This window comes from Pseudophryne corroboree, chromosome 3 (genome assembly GCF_028390025.1).
Source record: "Pseudophryne corroboree isolate aPseCor3 chromosome 3, aPseCor3.hap2, whole genome shotgun sequence".
NCBI classification, from domain to species: Eukaryota; Metazoa; Chordata; class Amphibia; order Anura; family Myobatrachidae; genus Pseudophryne; species Pseudophryne corroboree.
This window is the reverse complement of record NC_086446.1, coordinates 479,547,661-479,572,532: the sequence shown is the minus strand read 5'-3', so window position 1 is coordinate 479,572,532 and position 24,872 is coordinate 479,547,661. Positions and strand designations below refer to the sequence as shown.

At 46.2% G+C, this 24,872-nt stretch overlaps 1 protein-coding gene across 3 annotated transcripts in view; it reads left to right on the top strand.

Annotated features, from left to right (window-relative positions):
* Positions 1-1,079: 1,079 nt before the first annotated feature.
* PRKCA (protein kinase C alpha) overlaps positions 1,080-24,872 on the top strand; it is a 656,418-nt gene continuing 632,625 nt past the window's right edge. The window contains exons 1-2 of one of the 3 annotated variants that reach the window (XM_063960833.1): positions 1,080-1,550; positions 13,808-13,839. In XM_063960833.1, coding sequence (XP_063816903.1) covers positions 1,378-1,550; positions 13,808-13,839 — 205 coding nt within the window. In that variant the 5' untranslated portion in view covers positions 1,080-1,377. Of the gene's footprint in view, positions 1,551-2,142; positions 2,158-13,807; positions 13,840-24,872 lie in introns of those variants that run through there. The other 2 variants (XM_063960834.1, XM_063960835.1) reach the window with 2 other exon arrangements.

Here is a 24,872-nt window from a genome sequence, read left to right as displayed (position 1 = left end):
TGGTATTATATTGTAACCATGCCCCTTCCCCGTGAAGCCATGCCCCTATATTTTTGTCTCACACATTCGGCGCGCATTGTCCCTGTTTTAAATATGGAGGGGAAGGTGGGCACAATTCTCTTTCTGGCACAGGGCGCCAAAATGTCTAGCTCTGACCCTGCCACCTCTTGAATGCAGCCTCCCCATAAATCTGCTCTGCTTACCTGATCCAGTAGCATACCTGCCAACTTTGTCCTGTGCTCCCGAAAAAGGGATGTGGCCTATGAAAAGGGGGCGTGGCTTCACGGGAGGACCCGCGATCGTGAGCCACGCCCCCTTTTAGTCACTGAGGGGGCATGCCCAGCGCTCTGTGAGCCGCTGGCATGCCCCCTCTCCCTCAGACTCCATTTAATAGACGCTGTGCGCAGCGTCTATTCACCGCTGCTTTGCTAAGCAGGGCAGCGAGAGACAGAGCCTCCCAACTGCTCCCCCCCACCGCGGGACACTGCGGCCCGCGGGTGGAACAGCCCCCAAAAAACGGGACTGTCCCGCGAAAATCGGGACAGTTGGGAGGTATGCAGTAGACTAGCTGCAGCAGCTGCAGACACTTCTGGTTCTGTAAAGGTCTCCTCCTGCCAGTCTCCTGCTGGTCACTGATAATCAGTGCGGGTACAGGTGCCTCACCCTTTCCCCCCTCCACGCTGCTTGGGTCCACCTGCCTCTCAGACACTGGCACCGTGTGCAAGTGATGCCTTACACACGCTGTTTCTTTGTGAAATATGAGAGGGCGCCAATTTATAGTTTGCAGGGGGAGAGGGGGGGGGACACCCTAGCACTGGCCCTGCCTATAAATACAATTTACTGCATATAATATTTTTTTCTGAATTTACCGATGAGACTTTGGGCCTACGGCTGCAGCGAAAAAAATTCTGATACTCTAAGGCGCTGTGATTCAAAAAAGTATTGGAACCACTGTATTAGGTGATTAATGCTGAGCTGGCAACGTGTGTAATAACGGTACCACATCAAGATGAACGCGTGCAGCTAGCAGCTGTCTGTATGTATAGATGTGCAGCAGTACAGGGCTCAGCCCGGCAGGCAGCGCTCTTGCTCTCAGTCGATGCCTGTATTATTGATGTGTATCAATATCGGGCTCTGCCGGCAGAGGGCGCTTTCACTCCCAGTCCCTCTACCTTTGTGTAGATGTGCGGCAGTACCAGGCCTGGCCGGCAGAGGTCTCTCCCAGGTAGATGTGTGTGAGGGGGCGGCTCAGGCTGGGTGGGGGATCCCGGTGACGTATGACAGGAGGAGGGACGGTGTGGTCGGAGCGGAGCTGGTGGAGTCGCCGCTGTCAGTGAGAGCTCTCCAGGCAGCACAGTTCAAGCACACAGCCCGGACATGGCCGACGTCTTCCAGCACAACGACTCCACCTCGTCCCAGGACGTGGTCAACCGCTTCGCCCGGAAAGGCGCCCTGAGACAGAAGAACGTCCATGAGGTGAAGAACCATAAATTCATCGCCCGGTTCTTCAAACAACCTACCTTCTGCTCCCACTGCACCGACTTCATCTGGTATGTATCACACTACATGCTATATATACCTACCATGCATGCATATACTGCTCCACTGCACTGACTTCATCTGTTGCTGTATGTGTGTGTCATATGCTACATGTACCATGCATGCACCTCCTGCTCCCACTGAACTGACTTCATCTGTTGCTGTATGTGTCATATACTACATGCTACATGTACCATGCATGCACCTCCTGCTCCCACTGCACTGACTTCATCTGATATGTGTCATATACTACATGCTGTATGTACCTACCATGCATGCATCTATTGCTCCCACTGCATCGACTTCATTTGGTACTGTATGTGTGATATACTACATGCTTTATGTACCATGCATGCACCTTCTGCTCCCACTGCACTGATTTAATCTGTTATGTGTCACACTACATGCTATATCTACCATGCATGCATGCATGCATGCATCTACTGCTGCCGCTGCACCACATTCATCTGCTATTTCTTTCCAATCATTTGCTATTTCTTTCCAATCATCCGGATTGGACAGATAATCTTTAAGTGTGTAGGGCCCTTTTGTGTGATATACTACATGCTATATGTACCATGCATGCATCTACTGCTGCCACTGCACCGACTTCATCTGTTACTGTATGTGTGATATACTACATGCTATGTGTACCATGCATGCACCTTCTGCACCGACTTCAGCTGGTATGTGTCATACTACTTGCTATAGGTAACATATATGCACCTTCTGCACCCACTGTATCAATGTCATCTGGTATGTGTCATATGACATGATAAATACAGTATAACGTGCATGTACCTTCTTCTCCCCCTGCCCCAACTTCATCTGATATGTCTTACTACTGTATATACTTTATATATCCTAACATACACCTTCTGCTCCCAGTGCAATTATGTAATATTGCTTGTGTCATACTACATGCAACATGCTTGCACTTTTTGTCTCCCACTGCATGGACTTCAAGTTTTATGTGTTCTAATATATGCATGCAATTTCTGTTCCCACTGCAATTGCTTTTTTAGGTATGCGTCATACTACATGCTTCATATAACATTCATGTACCTTCTGTTTCCACTGCAATGATTTCATCTAATATGTGCCATACTATATGCTTCATGTAACATACCAGCACTATCCATTGCCACTGCTGAGATTTCATCTGGTATGTCACAAGTATCATGTAACATACATTTATGTTCCGTTCCCATTGTACCAACTTACCCTGGTTCTGTTATGGAACATGAAACACATGTTTATCTGGTATGTGCTCTACTGTGTGTCGCATGTAACCTACAAAGACTGTTTATTATTACACTTCATTTGCTATGTGCTGCACTACATGCTAGTTACTACTATACGCATGTTTTCACCATCTACCAACTTCATTTAGCGTCTGTCTTAAAACATATATAAATCTTCTGTTTCCACTTCACCAATATCTGTTGTGTCGTGTTACATGGATCATGCATGTGTTTTTTCTCACTTGATCTGTTTTATGTCATACATTGTACTACATGTAACAGACATGCATTTTTGGCTCTCATTGTACCAACTAAAGCGCCCTACACACTCAGAGATGCTGCAGGGCGATTTGAACGCTAACGTTCAGAAATGAACGATATTTCGTTCATATCGTTTAGTGTGGAGGTACCGACGATGAACGATGCGCGGACCCACAGTCGTTCATCGTTGGTTTTCCACCGTTTTTCAGCGCAAGTCAATTTGGACGAGATCGATCATTGTCCACATTGCATATGGCGCTGAGTGTGTAGGGCCCTTTAATCTTGTATAGTTCACATGCTACATGTATCATATATATCAGTAGTTCCCACACTTGTTCCTCGAGGTCACCCATCGGTGCATGTTGTCCAGGTCACCTAGCAGGTGTACAGGTGTAGGCATTACTCACTGACACATTATAAAAGATACAGAGGTGGAGCTGTGATTCTGTGAGATCACCTGTTGGGGGTTCCTTGAGGACCGAGTCTGGGAACCACTGATATACTGTACATCATCTTCTTCCAATGCACAAACTTCTTATGTTGTCCAACTTCTTGCAACTTCAATGTGAATTGTTTTTGTTCCCTCTGTAGCAATTTCATGTTACATGTGTACATGTACTATATATACTAATTTGTCACACACTGTAACAACCAGCATGTCATAATATAATACATGTAACATGCTGTTCCAACTGCACAACTTCATCTGGCATCTTCATATTACATACCATATGTTACATACATATATACTACACTGACAGTAAAGAATGTGCAATGCTGAGTGCTTGGTGACAGTAACAGCCACCTGTTTTTCCTCTACTATATTCCATGATACATGCAGCATGAATGTGATTGCACACCATAAGCATTGTACATCCATAACATGAATTCAACATCTACTCATTTTCTGCAGTTTTGTCTTCTCAAAGTATGTAACGCCCATAAACATGTCTCCACTGCTGTCAGCCAGGGTCTGACCACTTAGAGCAGTGATGGCTAACCTTGACACTCCAGCTGTTGTTGAACTACACATCCCAGCATGCCATGCTACAGTTTTGCTATTTGGCCATGCTAAAACTGATGCAGGGCATGCTGGGATGTGTAGTTCAACAACAGCTGGAGTGTCAAGGTTAGCCATCGCTGACTTAGGGTGTGTACACACGGTGAGATTTTTTTCTTCCGATTCTGACTATATAGTCAGAATCGGAAGAAAAATTAGTGCAGATCGCAAGGTGACAGTCACCTTGCGATCCCGATTCGATGCCGATGCGCGGTCGCATCGCAAGCCTAGATAGTCAAAATTGACTTGCCTGCACAGTCTATCTCTATAGAAGAGATAGTCAAAATTGACACTTAGCCAAAATCGCACATAGCCAGTATCGCAAGCACACTCATTATGTGCTTGCAATACTGACTATGTGCCGACCCGGCCCCTGTCGCATAGTGAGAATCGGGCATAGCCCGAATCTCACCGTGTGTACACACCCTTAGAGCAATATGTGTATATTATGCATACAGGTGTGCCGCACATAATATGCTCTGCATTGGAAAGTTGGTGTACTGTACATTATACAGTCTGATTCTATTTCACTTTGATTCTATGTCTGAGATTACCTGGGATTTGTGACCCCTCAGTGGTTGCAAGTGTTTCCCCAGCCCTTATATATACATGCACTTGTTGTTCAGTGTGTGTGTTGTGTTTGTAAGTCATCCGTGTGAATGTTTAAAATGGGATTTCCCTGGGGATTAAATGAGGTCCATTCTTTACTAGGTGTCTGTAGTATAATAACAACAACAATAGTGCTGTCCTTTTGTTTTACTCTGAATTTTTCACTGACATTATAATTGCATGTGTTCATGTTGTGTTGTATGTGTTTGTTTTATGTTAGCCCACATAGTAAGTATATTGATTGCAAGATTAGCAGGTTGGATGTTTTTTATCTGTGACTCATTCACTTGTTTGCACTGTGTCATTAACAATTATTGCGGCATTTTGTAAGGCCACAGAACCACTGTCGTGGTTTAAATATGTTTTACATGCAGTTTTGTAATGTCTGTAGCACATGTACATTCTATATTGGATATAATTATATTGCCATAACCATTGATGTTTTAATTCTGTTGTGGTTGACTTTTTCAAAATGCAGCTTGTTCCGGTTACATAGGTTTCGTTGCAGTCTAAAGCCTATAAGCTAGTAAAAAATACATACCAAACACAAAGCCAATGGAAATATATGCTTCTGATATGCACTTTTACTAACGTTGAAAAATGCAGGTAAACTGCCCTCCTTCCATATAGCTAAAAAATGATATAGCACAATTATTCGGGTTGCTCATGCACACCCTAAGAGCTTGCGCCTATATTCATGGGTAATGGTGACTGGGAAAGGATGTGATAACATGATTTCAAATGAATGAGACCACAGCTACCTTGTCAGCGCATCCCCTGTGTACTGTATGTACCTTGTCAGCGCATCCCCTGTGTACTGTATGTACCTTGACAGCTCATCCCCTGTGTACTGTGTGTACCTTGTCAGCGCATCCCCTGTGTACTGTATGTACCTTGTCAGCGCATCCCCTGTGTACTGTATGTACCTTGTCAGCGCATCCCCTGTGTACTGTGTGTACCTTGTCAGCGCATCCCCTGTGTACTGTGTGTACCTTGTCAGCGCATCCCCTGTGTACTGTATGTACCTTGTCAGCGCATCCCCTGTGTACTGTATGTACCTTGTCAGCGCATCCCCTGTGTACCGTATGTACCTTGTCAGCGCATCCCCTGTGTACTGTATGTACCTTGTCAGCTCATCCCCTGTGTACTGTGTGTACCTTGTCAGCGCATCCCCTGTGTAATGTGTGTACCTTGTCAGCGCATCCCCTGTGTAGTGTGTGTGTGTACCTTGTCAGCGCATCCCCTGTGTACTGTGTGTACCTTGTCAGCGCATCCCCTGTGTACTGTGTGTACCTTGTCAGCGCATCCCCTGTGTACTGTATGTACCTTGTCAGCGCATCCCCTGTGTTCTATATGTACCTTGTCAGCGCATCCCCCTGTGTACTGTGTGTACCTTGTCAGCGCATCCCCTGTGTTCTATATGTACCTTGTCAGCGCATCCCCCTGTGTACTGTGTGTACCTTGTCAGCGCATCCCCTGTGTTCTATATGTACCTTGTCAGCGCATCCCCTGTGTACTGTGTGTACCTTGTCAGCGCATCCCCTGTGTACTGTATGTACCTTGTCAGCGCATCCCCTGTGTTCTATATGTACCTTGTCAGCGCATCCCCTGTGTACTGTATGTACCTTGTCAGCGCATCCCCTGTGTACTGTGTGTACCTTGTCAGCGCATCCCCTGTGTTCTATATGTACCTTGTCAGCGCATCCCCCTGTGTACTGTGTGTACCTTGTCAGCGCATCCCCTGTGTTCTATATGTACCTTGTCAGCGCATCCCCTGTGTACTGTATGTACCTTGTCAACGCATCACCTGTGTACTGTATGTACCTTGTCAGCGCATCACCTGTGTACTGTATGTACCTTGTCAGCTCATCCCCTGTGTACTGTATGTACCTTGTCAGCGCATCCCCTGTGTACTGTGTGTACCTTGTCAGCGCATCCCCTGTGTACTGTATGTACCTTGTCAGCGCATCCCCTGTGTACTGTATGTACCTTGTCAGCTCATCCCCCTGTGTACTGTGTGTACCTTGTCAGCGCATCCCCTGTGTACTGTGTGTACCTTGTCAGCGCATCCCCCTGTGTACTGTGTGTAACTTGTCAGCGCATCCCCCTGTGTACTGTGTGTAACTTGTCAGCGCATCCCCCTGTGTAATGTGTGTACCTTGTCAGCGCATCCCCTGTGTACTGTGTGTACCTTGTCAGCGCATCCCCCTGTGTACTGTGTGTACCTTGTCAGCGCATCCCCTGTGTTCTATATGTACCTTGTCAGCGCATCCCCCTGTGTACTGTGTGTACCTTGTCAGCGCATCCCCTGTGTTCTATATGTACCTTGTCAGCGCATCCCCTGTGTACTGTATGTACCTTGTCAGCGCATCACCTGTGTACTGTATGTACCTTGTCAGCTCATCCCCTGTGTACTGTATGTACCTTGTCAGCGCATCCCCTGTGTACTGTGTGTACCTTGTCAGCGCATCCCCTGTGTACTGTGTGTACCTTGTCAGCGCATCCCCCTGTGTACTGTGTGTAACTTGTCAGCGCATCCCCCTGTGTACTGTGTGTAACTTGTCAGCGCATCCCCCTGTGTACTGTGTGTAACTTGTCAGCGCATCCCCCTGTGTACTGTGTGTAACTTGTCAGCGCATCCCCCTGTGTACTGTGTGTAACTTGTCAGCGCATCCCCCTGTGTACTGTGTGTACCTTGTCAGCGCATCCCCCTGTGTACTGTGTGTACCAGGACTGTGTTTTTGTATGGGCTCAATAGGTAGTTGCCCAAAGGCCCCAGGAGTGTAAGGGCCCTAGATTGATAGCTGAGGGTCCCCTTTTTCCAGTGGTACTAGATTTATGAAAATCGCCCATGGGGAACCAGAGATATCAGACTTCAAAGCAATTGTCCCCATCCCAGCCCGTTAATAGCTCTTCCCAGCCAGGTATCTCAGGTTCTGTCTGGCTGAGTTTTTCTGAGGGTATACTCCAAAAGCTGGGACTTTCCCCTTTCGGTCGACACTGGCAGCTTGTCTCTACTATGCCAAAAACTAGAGATATTGGCCTCCCAGCAGCTGGTCCCTACTCCAGCTCCACACGCCTGATATGCAGTTCTATATTTTCGTTGGTGAATTGTTCTGGCTCCTGAACTCTGGTCCCCAGTACCTCTTGAAAGGCGGGACTCTCTAGTTTGTTATACCATTGAAAGCTAAGAAATCTATTTCCAGGAACTGGAGATATCTGAAGTCAAGCAATCTGCCCTCCCACCGGAAAATGATAAATATTAAGCCCACTCCGCTATCCACCCCTCCCCTGCATATTAAACACCCCTTACCACCCTGGAAGTCATGTACCGGGGCCCCCTTCATTCATCCCAATGCCTCCTTCTACAGTTTAGTGTTCTCCCTGCCACCCCATCTCCCACCATCTGTGCAGTAAAGAAGTAATTAGCAGAAATTACTGCTCCAGGTCCTACATGCTGAGCGGAAGATAGAACACCGCATACCGGCCACAGGACATCAAAGCTGCCGCTGATAGCACCCACCACCCCTACCGCTGGAGGATGGGTAGGGGCCCCAGTACATTACTTTGCCCAGGGGCCTACACTGCTGTTAAGACGGCCCTGGTATGTACCTTGTCAGCGCATCACTTGTGTACTGTATGTACCTTGTCAGCGCATCCCCTGTGTACTGTGTGTACCTTGTCAGCGCATCCCCTGTGTACTGTGTGTACCTTGTCAGCGCATCCCCTGTGTTCTGTGTGTACCTTGTCAGCGCATCCCCTGTGTACTGTATGTACCTTGTCAGCGCATCCCCTGTGTACTGTATGTACCTTGTCAGCGCATCCCCTGTGTACTGTATGTACCTTGTCAGCGCATCCCCTGTGTACTGTATGTACCTTGTCAGCGCATCCCCTGTGTACTGTATGTACCTTGTCAGCGCATCCCCTGTGTACTGTATGTACCTTGTCAGCGCATCCCCTGTGTAGTGTATGTACCTTGTCAGCGCATCCCCTGTGTAGTGTATGTACCTTGTCAGCGCATCCCCTGTGTACTGTATGTACCTTGTCAGCGCATCCCCTGTGTACTGTATGTACCTTGTCAGCGCATCCCCTGTGTACTGTATGTACCTTGTCAGCGCATCCCCTGTGTACTGTATGTACCTTGTCAGCGCATCCCCTGTGTACTGTATGTACCTTGTCTGCGCATCCCCTGTGTTCTGTATGTACCTTGTCTGCGCATCCCCTGTGTTCTGTATGTACCTTGTCAGCGCATCCCCTGTGTACTGTATGTACCTTGTCGGCGTATCACCTGTGTACCATATGCTGTCTGCCATGTACCTAGCCAGTAGAGCAGTGTTTCCCAACCTCGGTCCTCAAGGCACACTAACAGTCCTGGTTTTAGTGAAATCCAGGCTTGAACACAGGTGACTTAATTAGTACCTCAGTTATTTTGATTTAACCATCTGTGCTGAAGCCTGGATATCACTAAAACCTGCACTGTTGGTGTGCCTTGAGGGCCGCGGTTGGGAATGCCTGCAGTAGAGGGAACTTTTTCTCACTTGTAGGAACCTTCCTAAACCGGAAGAAAACTGTGAGGCTTTCCTAGTATTTAGGGGTTTACTTATAATTTCTCATCTCCTCCCTACTGCCAAGCAAGCAGCATTGTAATTGTAAGCACAGGTTAATCTCAGTTAATGCTAGGGTTACATCATTTCTTCTCTGGAATGAACTGTTTGGTTTTCGGTTTTCTTCTCCTTCTTGTTAAACAGTTTGGCTGTGGTCTGACTGTCTGCATAGCAGAGTCATAGAGATGTTGTTTTTGTTGGTAAAAGAGGGGGTTAATAAGGAAAATTCCCTCTTAATCCAGGCGGGTCAGTGTTCTGAGCAGATGTTACCTCCTGTGTACTGTTATACATGTTTCTGTGTTAAGAGCTCTACTCAGCAATAGGCGCTTTGTTTTGAAGTAGAACAGAAGCATGCTGCTTGCGGTGGGTGCTCGGTGAAAGCATGCGTTCTAGCGAGCAGCGGGTGTGTTTTACATTTTCTACTTTATTGCTGCTTGATTAGTTCCTGTAGGAAGTTGGCAGTCGTATGTTTCATTAACCATCCAAGTGCCAGCAGGCATTTTGGGAACTTGTATCTCTGGTACTGAGATATATATATTATTTGCACATTACTACTATTTATTTAGGGAGGTGAGTTTGGGGGGGATTTTGGAGAGTATTTAAAAATCTTATGTTTCATAAATTTACTGGTATATAAACTGTTGTGTGCGGATGAAGTCTGAGTGATAGCTTGGTTGCCAAGAGTGAGCTATAACAATGTAGCTTTCATTACAACATTCTTTGAAAGACTGACACTTGGAAACCTCACTTTTAGAGATGGATTTCATACACTGTCACGTATACAATGGCTAAATGTTTTTTAGTAGCTATGTATGTATTTTGTCATTTTTACATTGGAAAGAAACTGGTAATATTAAAACCTAATGTTGTGTTTGGTAATTGTCAGTTCTGAAGTCTGTTGTTTGTAATTTCTGACTTGGTCCCACATGGCGAGTTTCTTGCGTAACAATCACTTGGTCAGAAGTTGTGTGTGATTTGGTGTGGCTCTCTTACCTGCATCATTAGGAAATAGAAACACTCTCGGATATTTCACTCTTATGTTGTCTCCCAGGCTTTCCGACTGGGGACTCTGTACAGTTACAGTGCACACACAATCCAAGCAATATTGGATTTCTGTTTTGTTTGAGAGAGAAAATAATAATAATAATAAAAATAAATAAATAAATATATATATATATATATATATATATATATATATATATATATATATATATATATTTTTTTTATTTTTTTTGTATTCTATGTTTGTGCCCTTGCTGCATGTTACAGCCAGACCTCAGGTTCTAGCTGATATTCCAACTACTTTTTGACTCATTTAGGATTTTTAAATTTTATTATGTAGATGTTTGGTAAAGACACAATTATTTATTATTATTATTATCCTTTATTTATATTGCGCCACAAGGGATCCACAGCGCCCAATTACAGAGTACATAAATGAAAACTCAAAACGGGACAGTAGTGACTTGAAGACAATATAGGACAAGTACAGGGTAAATAAACATAGCTCTTCAGCAGATGACACTGACATAAGTATCAGGGTGGCCGAGGCCGTGGGATTAGGTACTATCGAGGATGTTTAAGTAAGAGAAGGATAAGTACATGACAATTGCTCAGTCTTCGCCACTAGTGTACACTATCAGGAGCAATGTTTCATTTTACTATACTAGAATGTAACAAAGCCAATCTACACTCCTTCTATCTCTCATTTACATATAGTGCAAGAGAACAACTTTTAGATTTTATTTTTTTATTACACTACTAGAAAGACTTGTGAATCTGTCTCTATGATGGGACTGGTGCACTTGCATCCCAAAGTGCAGGCGCAATTTCCGTTCACTAACAACTATATAAATGCTTGTGTATGTGCAGCTGTAGCTATTGTAAGATGTGTGCAGGTCGGCTTCAGTAGCCTATACATCTGGTTTGCACGAAGCACACGACATGTACACTTACACCCATGTTTATGACCATTTGTTTTATGTACAAAATATGCAATCTTTGTAAGAAATCAATAAAAGTTTTTTTTACATAATAAACAACTCCCTGCTTCATGTCCGAGATATAAACAAAGCATACATTTACTAAAATACACACAATAAAACATAATATATGCCAAGCAATGAAAAAAATAGTTTTTGTAGTGTATTCGCAAACAACTAATAACAAGCCGTTGTCACATGCTGGTCACAATCATTACTATTGCCCCTTCCACCCATAAATAAAATGATTTTCTCAGATGGTTATGCATTTGTGTCCTGGTCTGCATTTGTTTGCAATTACATAAACATGCTCTTACTGTACTTGGTCTACATTGGAACAGCCCTTTCCAACCTCTAACCTTCAGACGCAGGCTGGCGTAAGTGGCAGCATCACACAAATCTGTAGAGCATTTACGTGTGCCCGTTGTTCTGGGCATGCATACTCATGCAAGTTACACTACATAGTCTAGTGCAGTACTCCCTTTCGGAGGAAGTTGGTGGGGGGCAGTATTGAGCCTTGGAGAGTGGTAAAGTGGGGATGATAAAGTACAAGGCAATCCGCTCCCAACTGCCACGTTACAGGCAACTGTCATTGAAATAATGTCAGGAGCTGGTTGTCTGGTAATTTATCTCTCTCCAAGGCTTAGTACATCTGCCCTTCTGTATCAGGTCCCATGTCCATGACCTTCACAAGCAAAGATGAGGATAACAGGTATTTGAAGTGGTACAAGACTAATATACCACCAAGACATTTTGTAACACATAGCTAGCATGAACACTCTACAGTATATTACCCAGCTTTTTAATGAATCAGTGAAGCCATATACCCTGAGCCAGCTGATTACTTTGTCTGTGCTAATGCCTCTCTGTATCCAGCTGCTCACTGACTGTTCTCTGTGAATCTGGGACATAAAAATCTACCAGATGTTTAAGATGCTATTGCGTGGGAAACATTTTCATCCCTGATAGTAAGCAGTAAATAATAGTATTGCTGTCATTATAATGAAAATGATAATTTTTTCATCTGACATGTAAAAGTAAAACATGTTACTTTCTGCTGCTGCTCCTAAATTGTTACTTACCTAGTACTGATTAGAGGCCATTTGCCTTGGTGTGTGCATGGATTACCCACTCAGCCTACTCGCCACTTTTGGGTGATGCATTCACAAAGCAGAAATATGAGAGCAGTGTATGTACTGTGCTTAAGTCCGCAACTCACTACTTTACAAGCACCCCTTTTAGTAATGTTTCTGGTTTTCTCCAAACACACTGCTAGGTTTATCCATATTTATAGATTAAATTGAGCAATGGCGGTGCTGACTTTGTGTAGATGTGCTACACTTTTATGTACTACATTACAAAGGTACTCCTAGAAATGTGCTTTTTTGCCAATTGCTCCCACTTAAAGTATACTGTAGGACAATAAAAACTGCATTTTTTTTGCAGAGTTCAAATAGTTCTTTGCCCCTCAACACAGAAAGGAACACTCCTAAAACGCATATTTTCCACACCCTGGGGTATATTCAATAAAAGTCGGATCCATTTCGACATGCAGTTGTTGGAATGGATCCGACAACCCCTTTAGTGGACTGCCAAATCCGACTGTCGAATTTGGCCGTACACAGGGTCCTGTGCTGCCGCTGCTGTCGGTGGCTGCGGATGAGCCGACAGCAGCGGCCAGGAATGCAGATGTCGGCTGCCGGCAAGGGGATTGTCGACGGGTGTGTTAGAGACGGAAGCAGGGGTAAGCTGGGCGGCGGGGGGAGCAGAGATCGGCGGCCGGCGGGAGGAGCTGGTTGTGGGGAGACATGTCTGCGGCGGGAGGAGGCGCTGCAGGGAGAGAGGTGCCTGGCTGGGTGTACGGCCTGGCACCTCTCTCCCTGCAGCGCCTCCCCCCGCCGCCGCAGACATGTTCCCCCACAGCCAGCTCCTCCTGCCAGTCGCTGATCTCTGCTCCCCCAGTTGCCCGCAGCACCGCTCGTCTTCTCACTTCAATCCGACTTGTTTTCAAGTCGGATTGAGTTTGTCGGAAAGGAGGTCACAACCTGTCGGATTTGGCCCCATTTCCGTCAGAAGCATGCGGAACAGCGGCTATTCCGCTGATCCACGTGTTTTCCCACAAGTTGGGATATCCTGACTTGTCGTAAAAAATCAGCCCCTATGGAATAGGTCAGAACCCCTTCCGACCTATTTCTGTCGGAAGCTGCCGTCTTTCTGACAAGACGGAGCTTTCGACAGTTGTTGAATACACCCTTCTTTCTCATTTTGGTAATCATGCTCCATAAAATGACGTGCATCTATTCGTGTACTTTCCTGGGAATATCCTACCTCCACCAGAATCCTCTCCTGGGGAAACCACTGCTCTCCGAGATACTGTGAGCTCTGGTGTAGATTGAGGAGAGTGCAGGGCCAAGCTTGGTTTCTACAGTGTAGTGGTCGTGTGATGTTTGGTGAATGAACTGTTTCATAAAATACTTGTTAAACTAAGTGTCTCATGTTTTTTTTCAGGGGTTTTGGCAAACAAGGCTTTCAGTGTCAAGGTAAGATGATTAAAAAAAATTCTGTTCATTTAATTATATTTGTTTTAACCCACTTATGTGATAAGTATGTCTGGCGAATATGTAAAGGCTGCTGTCTAACGTGACCCAGTAAGGGTTCCATAAGTATTTATTTGTTGTGTGATACATCCAGTGTCACGTATTCAATATCCCCACTGATTTCTGATTAAGTATTTTCTTTATTGACTTTCTGCTGACTGTAAGTGGGCATGGAGAGAATGAAATCACTCTATTTTCATAAGGATTTTGCTGTTATGTCGCTTTGTGTTCCCCCTCACCCTCCTCTGAGCTCATAATTTATCCATATGTTAGCGAGAAGCTGCTGTTTGTATCCAGCTATGACCCATGTACCATTCTGGTGCTAAAAGTATTTTTAGTCACTTTTTTGTTCTTTAGGAATAAAAGACAATGGGCCTGATTCTGAGGTGGGAGTAAAGCAAACAGGAGCAAGTTAACTGTGCACTTGGCAAGGCCATGCTGCACTGCAGGTGGGGCAGGTGTAACATGTGCAGAGAGTTAGATCTGGGAGGAACGTGTCCAGACTCCGATCTACATTGCAGTGTAACATAAAGCTGTCCACTATTTGTGGCATACTTGCCTGCTTTTGGTAAAGCATTTCAGGGAGATTGTGAAAGCAGTACCTATGAGTGCAGCATTAAAGTGGATGTATACTGCTCCGCCTGAGAGGTGTGTCATAAAATTGACTTGCATATTAATGTAAATGAGCCCCAAAGCAGTTACATAGTTTGGCACATATATTGGCCATAAGGAACCTTATTTGAAAATGCATGTAGCCATAGAGGGGAATTCAATTAACGGCAGTAATTTACTGTGGACTGATTGATCCCCCAGGGCTATTCAAGTAGTCCCAGAAGTTAGCTTACAGGCTGCACCTAATGTGGATCTCTTTTTGCATCTGAAAAGACCCAAATAGAAATCCCTGAGAAATAGCCTGTTTTTGGGCACCCCGAAAACAGATTAATTTCACTGGTGAGAAAAAGGGTCTGTAATTGAATAGCCCCGGGCGTTAAAGCTCAAGGCTACCTTCCTTTTTCACCCACATTAAATTAAAGTGGCTAATTGAATTCCCCCCTTAGGGATCATTGTGCCTTCTAATCAAAGCAAGGAAATGGCTGATGATCCCATTTAAATATATGTATCTTTGGTTTCTGTGGTTTTTCCAAGTATGAAACCACTACGTAAAGGAGGTAAGGTGCAATTAGGAAGAGTTGGCAAGTCTGATTTGTGTACTTTGTGTAAAATCAGCCAGTATTTACCCAGCATGCAAAAAAAAATAAAAAATAAAAAAAATGTATTTGCACCCCTTGCATTGCAACATTTTTTCTTTTCTTTTCTTTACTCCTAGCTCAGAATCCGGACCTTTATCTGCTGTTCTGACAAATTTGATACATTTATGATTGAGGTGTTTCTGTAATGAGCATTTCTCTATCGTCCTAAGTGGATGCTGGGGTTCCTGAAAGGACCATGGGGAATAGCGGCTCCGCAGGAGACAGGGCACAAAAAAGTAAAGCTTTACTAGGTCAGGTGGTGTGCACTGGCTCCTCCCCCCACGACCCCCCCCCAGACTCCAGTTAGATTTTGTGCCCGAACGAGAAGGGTGCAATCTAGGTGGCTCTCCTAAAGAGCTGCTTAGAGAAAGTTTAGTTTAGGTTTTTTTTTCTTTACAGTGAGTCCTGCTGGCAACAGGATCACTGCAACGTGGGACTTAGGGGGAAAGTAGTAAACTCACCTGCATGCAGAGTGGATTTGCTGCTTGGCTACTGGACACCATTAGCTCCAGAGGGATCGAACACAGGCCCAGCCGTGGAGTCCGGTCCCGGAGCCGCGCCGCCGACCCCCTTGCAGATGCTGAAGCGTGAAGAGGTCCGGAAACCGGCGGCTGAAGACTCCTCAGTCTTCATAAGGTAGCGCACAGCACTGCAGCTGTGCGCCATTTTCCTCTCAGCACACTTCACTGGGCAGTCACTGAGGGTGCAGAGCGCTGGGGGGGGGCGCTCTGAGAGGCAAATATAAACCTTATACAAGGCTAAAAATACCTCACATATAGCCCATAGGGGCTATATGGAGATATTTAACCCCTGCCTGACTGGAAAAATAGCGGGAGAAGAACCCGCCGAAAAAGGGGCGGGGCCTATCTCCTCAGCACACGGCGCCATTTTCTGTCACAGCTCCGCTGGTCAGAACGGCTCCCAGGTCTCTCCCCTGCACTGCACTACAGAAACAGGGTAAAACAGAGAGGGGGGGCACATTAATGGCTATATATATATATATATATTAAAGCAGCTATAAGGGAGCACTTAATATAAGGATATCCCTTGTATATATAGCGCTTTGTGGTGTGTGCTGGCAGACTCTCCCTCTGTCTCCCCAAAAGGGCTAGTGGGTCCTGTCTTCATTAGAGCATTCCCTGTGAGTTTGCGGTGTGTGTCGGTACGTGGTGTCGACATGTATGAGGACGATATTGGTGTGGAGGCGGAGCAATTGCCAAATATGCAGATGTCACCCCCCAGGGGGTCGACACCAGAATGGATGCCTTTATTTGTGGAATTACGTGATGGTTTATCTTCCCTTAAACAGTCAGTTGAGGACATGAGGCGGCCGGACAATCAATTAATGCCTGTCCAGGCGCCTCAAACACCGTCAGGGGCTGTAAAACGCCCTTTGCCTCAGTCGGTCGACACAGACCCAGACACGGGCACTGATTCCAGTGACGACGGTAGAAATTCAAACGTATTTTCCAGTAGGGCCACACGTTATATGATTTTGGCAATGAAGGAGACGTTACATTTAGCTGATACTACAGATACCGTAAAACAGGGTATTATGTATGGTGTGAAAAAACTACAAACAGTTTTTCCTGAATCAGAAGAATTAAATGACGTGTGTGATGAAGCGTGGGTTGCTCCTGATAAAAAGTTGATAATTTCAAAAAAGTTATTGGCATTATACCCTTTCCCGCCAGAGGTTAGGGCGCGCTGGGAAACACCCCCTAAGGTGGACAAGGCGCTCACACGCTTATCCAAACAAGTGGCGTTACCCTCTCCTGAGACGGCCGCACTTAAGGATCCATCAGATAGAAAGATGGAAGTTATTCAAAAGAATATATACACACATGCAGGTGTTATACTACGACCAGCTATAGCAACTGCCTGGATGTGCAGTGCTGGAGTAGTTTGGTCAGAATCCCTGATTGAAAATATTGATACCCTAGATAGGGACAATGTTTTACTGTCGTTAGAACAAATAAAGGATGCATTTATCTATATGCGTGATGCACAGAGGGATATTTGCACACTGGCATCTCGGGTGAGTGCTATGTCCATTTCAGCCAGAAGAGCCTTATGGACACGACAGTGGACAGGCGATGCGGATTCAAAACGTCACATGGAGGTTTTGCCGTATAAAGGGGAGGAGTTATTTGGAGTTGGTCTATCAGACTTGGTGGCCACGGCTACTGCCGGGAAATCCACTTTTTTACCTCAAGTCACTCCCCAACAGAGAAAGGCACCGACCTTTCAACCGCAGCCTTTTCGCTCCTACAAAAATAAGAGAGCAAAGGGCTTGTCGTACCTGCCACGAGGCAGAGGAAGAGGGAAGAGACACCAACAGGCAGCTCCTTCCCAGGAACAGAAGCCCTCCCCGGCTCCTGCAAAAACCTCAGCATGACGCTGGGGCCTCTCAAGCGGACTCGGGGACAGTGGGGGGCCGTCTCAAAAATTACAGCGCGCAGTGGGCTCACTCGCAGGTAGACCCCTGGATCCTGCAGATAATATCTCAGGGGTACAGGTTGGAATTAGAGACGGATCCTCCTCATCGTTTCCTGAAGTCTGCCTTACCAACCGTCTCTTCCGAAAGGGAGAGGGTGTTGGAAGCCATTCACAAGCTGTACGCTCAGCAGGTGATAGTCAAAGTACCCCTATTACAACAAGGAAAGGGGTATTATTCCACTCTTTGTGGTACCGAAGCCGGATGGCTCGGTAAGGCCTATTCTAAATCTGAAGTCCTTGAACCTCTACATAAAAAAGTTCAAGTTCAAGATGGAGTCACTCAGAGCAGTGATAGCGAACCTGGAAGAAGGGGACTTTATGGTATCCTTGGACATCAAGGATGCGTATCTACACGTTCCGATTTACCCCGCACACCAGGGGTACCTCAGGTTCATTGTTCAAAACTGTCACTATCAGTTTCAGACGCTGCCGTTCGGATTGTCCACGGCGCCTCGGGTCTTTACCAAGGTAATGGCCGAGATGATGATTCTTCTTCGAAGAAAAGGCGTATTAGTTATCCCATACTTGGACGATCTCCTAATAAGGGCAAGGTCCAGAGAACAGCTGGAGACAGCTTTAGCACTATCTCAAGAGGTGCTAAGACAACACGGGTGGATTCTGAATATTCCAAAATCCCATTTAATCCCGACAACTCGTCTGCTGTTCCTAGGAATGATTCTGGACACGGTTCAGAAAAAGGTTTTCCTTCCAGAGGAAAAAGCCAAGGAGTTATCCGATCTGGTCAGGAACCTCCTAAAACCAGGAAAAGTGTCAGTACATCAATGCACAAGAGTCCTGGGAAAAATGGTGGCTTCTTACGAAGCAATTCCATTCGGCAGATTCCATGCAAGAATATTCCAAAGGGATCTGTTGGACAAATGGTCAGGGTCGCATCTGCAGATGCACCTGCGAATAACCCTGTCACCAAAGACAAGGGTGTCACTTCTGTGGTGGTTGCAGAAGGCTCACCTATTAGAAGGCCGCAGATTCGGCATTCAGGATTGGATCCTGGTGACCACGGACGCCAGCCTGAGAGGCTGGGGAGCAGTCACACAAGGAAGAAACTTCCAGGGAGTATGGACGAGTCTGGAAAAGTCTCTTCACATAAACATTCTGGAACTAAGAGCAATCTACAATGCTCTAAGCCAGGCGGAACTTCTCCTGCAAGGAAAGCCGGTGTTGATTCAGTCGGACAACATCACGGCGGTCGCCCATGTAAACAGGCAGGGCGGCACAAGAAGCAGGAGTGCAATGGCAGAAGCTGCCAAGATTCTTCGCTGGGCGGAGAATCACGTGATAGCACTGTCAGCAGTGTTCATCCCGGGCGTGGACAACTGGGAAGCAGACTTCCTCAGCAGACACGATCTTCATCCGGGAGAGTGGGGTCTACATCCAGAAGTCTTCAACATGTTAATAGACCGTTGGGAAAGACCAATTGTAGACATGATGGCGTCTCGCCTCAACAAGAAACTGGACAAATATTGCGCCAGGTCAAGAGATCCACAGGCAATAGCTGTGGACGCACTGGTAACTCCTTGGGTGTACCAGTCAGTGTATGTGTTTCCTCCTCTGCCGCTCATACCAAAGGTATTGAAGATCATACGGCAAAGAAGAGTAAGAACAATACTAGTGGTTCCGGATTGGCCGAGAAGGACTTGGTATCCGGAACTTCAAGAGATGCTCACGGACGAACCGTGGCCTCTACCTCTGAGAAGGGACCTGCTACAGCAGGGTCCCTGTCTTTTTCAAGACTTACCGCGGCTGCGTTTGACGGCATGGCGGTTGAACGCCAGATCCTAAAAGGGAAAGGCATTCCAGAAGAAGTCATTCCTACCTTGATTAAGGCACGGAAGGAAGTCACCGTGAAACATTATCACCGCATTTGGCGAAAATATGTAGCGTGGTGCGAGGATCGGAGGGTTCCGACGGAGGAATTCCAACTGGGTCGTTTCCTACATTTCCTGCAATCAGGATTATCTATGGGTCTCAAATTGGGATCCATTAAGGTTCAAATTTCGGCCCTGTCAATATTCTTCCAAAAAGAATTGGCCTCTGTCCCTGAGGTCCAGACTTTTGTCAAGGGAGTACTGCATATACAGCCTCCTGTGGTGCCTCCGGTGGCACCGTGGGATCTAAATGTAGTTTTAGATTTCCTCAAATCCCATTGGTTTGAACCATTGAAAAAGGTGGATTTGAAATATCTCACATTGAAAGTGACTATGTTACTAGCCCTGGCCTCTGCCAGGAGAGTATCTGAATTGGCGGCTTTATCTTATAAAAGTCCTTATCTAATCTTCCATTCGGATAGGGCAGAACTGCGGACTCGTCCGCATTTTCTCCCTAAAGTGGTATCAGCATTTCATCTGAACCAACCTATTGTGGTGCCTGCGGCCACTAGCGACTTGGAGGACTCCAAGTTGTTGGACGTTGTCAGAGCCTTAAAAATATACATTGCAAGGACGGCTGGAGTCAGAAAATCTGACTCGCTGTTTATATTGTATGCACCCAACAAGTTGGGCGCACCTGCTTCTAAGCAGTCGATTGCTCGTTGGATTTGTAACACAATTCAACTTGCACATTCTGTGGCAGGCCTGCCACAGCCTAAAACTGTAAAAGCCCACTCCACAAGGAAGGTGGGCTCATCTTGGGCGGCTGCCCGAGGGGTCTCGGCATTACAACTCTGCCGAGCAGCTACGTGGTCGGGGAAGAACACGTTTGTAAAATTTTACAAATTTGATACCCTGGCAAAGGAGGACCTGGAGTTCTCTCATTCGGTGCTGCAGAGTCATCCGCACTCTCCCGCCCGTTTGGGAGCTTTGGTATAATCCCCATGGTCCTTTCAGGAACCCCAGCATCCACTTAGGACGATAGAGAAAATAAGAATTTACTTACCGATAATTCTATTTCTCGGAGTCCGTAGTGGATGCTGGGCGCCCATCCCAAGTGCGGATTATCTGCAATACTTGTACATAGTTATTGTTAACTAATTCGGGTTATTGTTAAGGAGCCATCTTTAAGAGGCCCTTTCTGTTGTCATACTGTTAACTGGGTTTAGATCACAAGTTGTACGGTGTGATTGGTGTGGCTGGTATGAGTCTTACCCGGGATTCAAAATGCCTCCCTTATTGTGTATGCTCGTCCGGGCACAGTACCTAACTGGAGTCTGGGGGGGGGTCGTGGGGGGAGGAGCCAGTGCACACCACCTGACCTAGTAAAGCTTTACTTTTTTGTGCCCTGTCTCCTGCGGAGCCGCTATTCCCCATGGTCCTTTCAGGAACCCCAGCATCCACTACGGACTCCGAGAAATAGAATTATCGGTAAGTAAATTCTTATTTTTTTTTTCTTCTGGAAAATGGGGAACTGCCAGTGTAGCTCGGTGTGACTGCCCTTTACAGTACAGATGTTCAGTCGCTGTTGTGAACTTTCCACAGACTTTTCTTTGAATTTTCATACGTAGCAGCCAGGGACCTCTCAGGCGCCATAAACCTCCAGTGCAGCACGTGGGACCTTTCAACAGTTATAGTGAAGTAATCTTTTGGGACACGTAGGTTTAGTGTTTGTCTTCTGCCTGTAACCAGGTCACTATTGCATATGATGTTTCCAATATATACTTCAAGAAGGAAGTGGCACTCAGTGTATTCCTGGCAATGTATGTAAATAAATAATTAAACAAATTCTGAAGGTGCAAGCCCATGGGAGTATACCTTAGAAATGGTTTTATGTTTTGTTTGCTACTTACATTCTTTTGGTTTAATTATAAGTAGGGCATAGAGCTGCAGTTATCATTGTGCAGTAAAACGGTTAGTGACTGTATACTTATCAAAGACTGTTCAGAAGACACCCTTGAGGAAATCTTTAATTTGACATATTGTAATTATGAATTGACAATTCTACAATATGCCTAAAAGCCCCCCAAAATAATGGTGACTAATAATTATGAACTTCAAAATGAAAGTGTTGTGGTAGCAATATCCAGTTAACATGATCCAGCCTGTCTCCTCATTCTTGCTGCACATCTGGGACCTCTGTCTGTGCTCCCACTGCCTGCTTGTACAATGGAATGCAGTAGAAATTGGAGCACATGTAAGTAATTGTCTGGGATGGGGTTACTATTATCCGTGCTGTCCACAAGAATGAAATGCTCTATTGCAAATTTGCATTAGTTCAGCTTCGGTACCACAACAGGGTAGATGGGCCCTAGGCAGTGTCGGACTGGAGCATGAAGGGCTCATGCAGTGGTAGGGGCCCATGATTAGAGGTGTGGCCAGCCTCCAGAGGGGGTGTGGCCAGCCACCACAGAGGTTTGGCTAACCATTATAGAGTACCTGGTCTGGACTCCTTGATAATTTCTATAGTAATTAATGCTAGTGCATGCATGATAATGTGCCAGATTAATGACAGCAATGTACTCTAGAGAATACATCATAATCCTGTGCAGTATAAGGTAACATGTATAATATATAATTCAAGTGCACAGTGTGGAACCTGATCCCTAGAGGAGGAGGGCCCCCCAGGCAGTGGGGCCTACCGGTGGTTTCCCCTGTACCCCATGGGCCAGTCCGAGCCTGGCCCTAGGCAAGAGCGTACGTTTCATAGTGGATGATCTGGCGCTGGGATTGACATAATGAGTGCCCATAAGGCAGTGCCGTAACTAGGTATGTGCCTCGCAATCTACTCTCAGGTGATAAGTAACTGTCAGCTCAGCCTCCCCCTGCCCCAAAGCCGGAGCTAGCAGTACAGCTCATGAAGCCGCGAGTAATGCCCGCCCCCCGCCAACACAGAGCCGCTATGATCTCCGCCTCCTCCCCCAGCCAAGCCGGAGCTTATAGTGCTGCAACGGGTGAAGCTGCAATGTCCGTCCTCCATCCATCCGCCTCCTCTCGCAGCCAAGCCGCTGCCATCCGCCCGCTGAAGCCGCCGCCCGCGCACCTGTGTCCCGCTGAAGCCGCCGCCGCTGCTGAGGTCCTCCAGCACTGCGGCTGAGTTCTGCCTGTGAAGTGTACTCTGTGAGGAGCCGGTAACAGCGCTGGAAGAGCGTACACATCACATAAGTGCCTACACAGGCACTACACTACACTACAGTATATTACACTACACTTCACTACAGTACACTATATTACACAACAGTACACTTCACTACACTACACTACTCTCTAAGGGTGGTGGTGGGGGGGTGTAAGGGGGAATCTGCCTATCGTACTGTGTTAAAGGGGGACTCTGCCTTCCATAATGTGTAAAAGGGGGACCTATCCTGCTGTAACGTGTAAAAGGGGGACTATGCCTGCCGTAATGTGTAAAAGGGGGACTCTGCCTGCCGTAATGTGTAAAAGGGGGACTCTGCCTGCCATAACGTGTAAAAAGGGGGCGCTGTCTGCCGTAATGTGTAAAAAAGGGGACGCTGTCTGCCGTAATGTGTAAAAAAAAAGGGGACGCTGTCTGCCGTAATGTGTAAAAAAATGGACGCTGTCTGCCGTAATGTGTAAAAAAAGGGGACGCTGTCTGCCGTAATGTGTAAAAAAGGGGACGCTGTCTGCCGTAATGTGTAAAAAAAAAAAGGGACGCTGTCTGTCGTAATGTGTAAAAAAGGGGACGCTGTCTGCTGTAATGTGTAAAAAGGGGACGCTGTCTGCCGTAATGTGTAAAAAGGGGCACTACCTGGTGTAGTGGCGCTACTGTGCGGCGTAATTTGAATAATGGAGACTTCTGTGCACCATTGTATGAATTGGTATTATTTTGTGGCCACACCCCTTTCCCGAGAAGCCACGGCCCTATATTTTTTGCGCGCGCCTATGGCGCGCACTGCCGCCGGTTTACGTTAAGGGGGGCCGCCAATGACGTTTCTTGCACACAGCGCTAAAATGTCTAGTTACGGCACCGCCATAAAGGAAACGCTTCCACAGGTGAAAGGGGTCAAGAAAGGATGAAAAATTACAGAAAGGCCATTCATGCTACTTTTCTTATCACAGGCCCCTCTCTACTTGGGAGGAGAGTTTAATAAATGTAATTCTTTTATCTGTGATTCATTTATTACTAGTGTCTGGTAGCTGAGATCAGTGGTGATTAGCGTATGATTGATTTCTATTCAAGCTTATTGTGAATGTAGAAACACACTGTGACGTAATCCTAAAATGTATCGCCTCGTCTGAATGGGAACATGGGATTTAAATGGCCTCTCACTCGTGGTTTTAGGGGCTCATTTACAGGTGGACTCGGTTCACACAGCAGCTGCGTCTTTTGCACTCCAACATCGGCCCCTCCTCCAAACAGCCGCAATGTGTCAATTATGCTGTGGCTTAGGGGGCACTAGGACCGTCGCCGCATCCACTGATCTGCGCAAGCGCAGTGCTAATCCTGCGCAGGTCAGTAACCATCTGGTATGCATACATCTCTGAATCAGGCCCTTAGTCCCTATATTTTCTACATGGGACATTCATATTGTATTAGGAACAGTGAATAATGTGTCATAAATATATAGGAGACTGAAGGACATTTATAAAACCATGAAAGATGGAACTGTAAGATACCAACATGCTAAACATTCTGCTACATATAAGGCTGACTGTCAGTATACCTCATGGGTATTGAACAGTGTTATAGGTTGACAGTATCTTGCGGTCATGGTCGGATTGGCCCACAACGGTACAGGGGAAACCATCGGTGGGCCCCACTGCCTGGGGCCCCACTCCTTCCTCCAGGGATCAGGTTCCATACTGTGCACTTGTATTATACATGGTAGATATGTTGCATTACACTGCAAAAGTCTATTGTGTATTTCAAGCCTCTGTAGGGGTTGGTCACACCTCCTATGTAGGCTGACCACACCCCTAAGTATGGGCCCCTATCACTGCATTCCCCCGGTGGGCCCTTCATGCCCCAGTCCGACACTGCTTGCTGTGGTTTCCTTTTAAGAGTTCATGCAAGAAAATGTAGTATTACAGACAAAGACCAATTTTCTATGACGGTTTTGTATATCGGAAAATAAGTTCCGGCAGAAACATTGCACCACAGGGAAAAGCACAAAGGTAGAGGTGCATTATATTATGCTGACTGTGACATATCGACACAGTGATGACATTGACAGAACACTTGTTGATATGTTCAGCATGTCAACACTGATGGCAATAATGCTGACAGTCTCCCTAAACCTAACATTAAACCTAATTTTAATGTCTTCATTTCTGCAGCGGAGTACACTGGTATTCCACAGGGAATAACATTGGGGTGTAG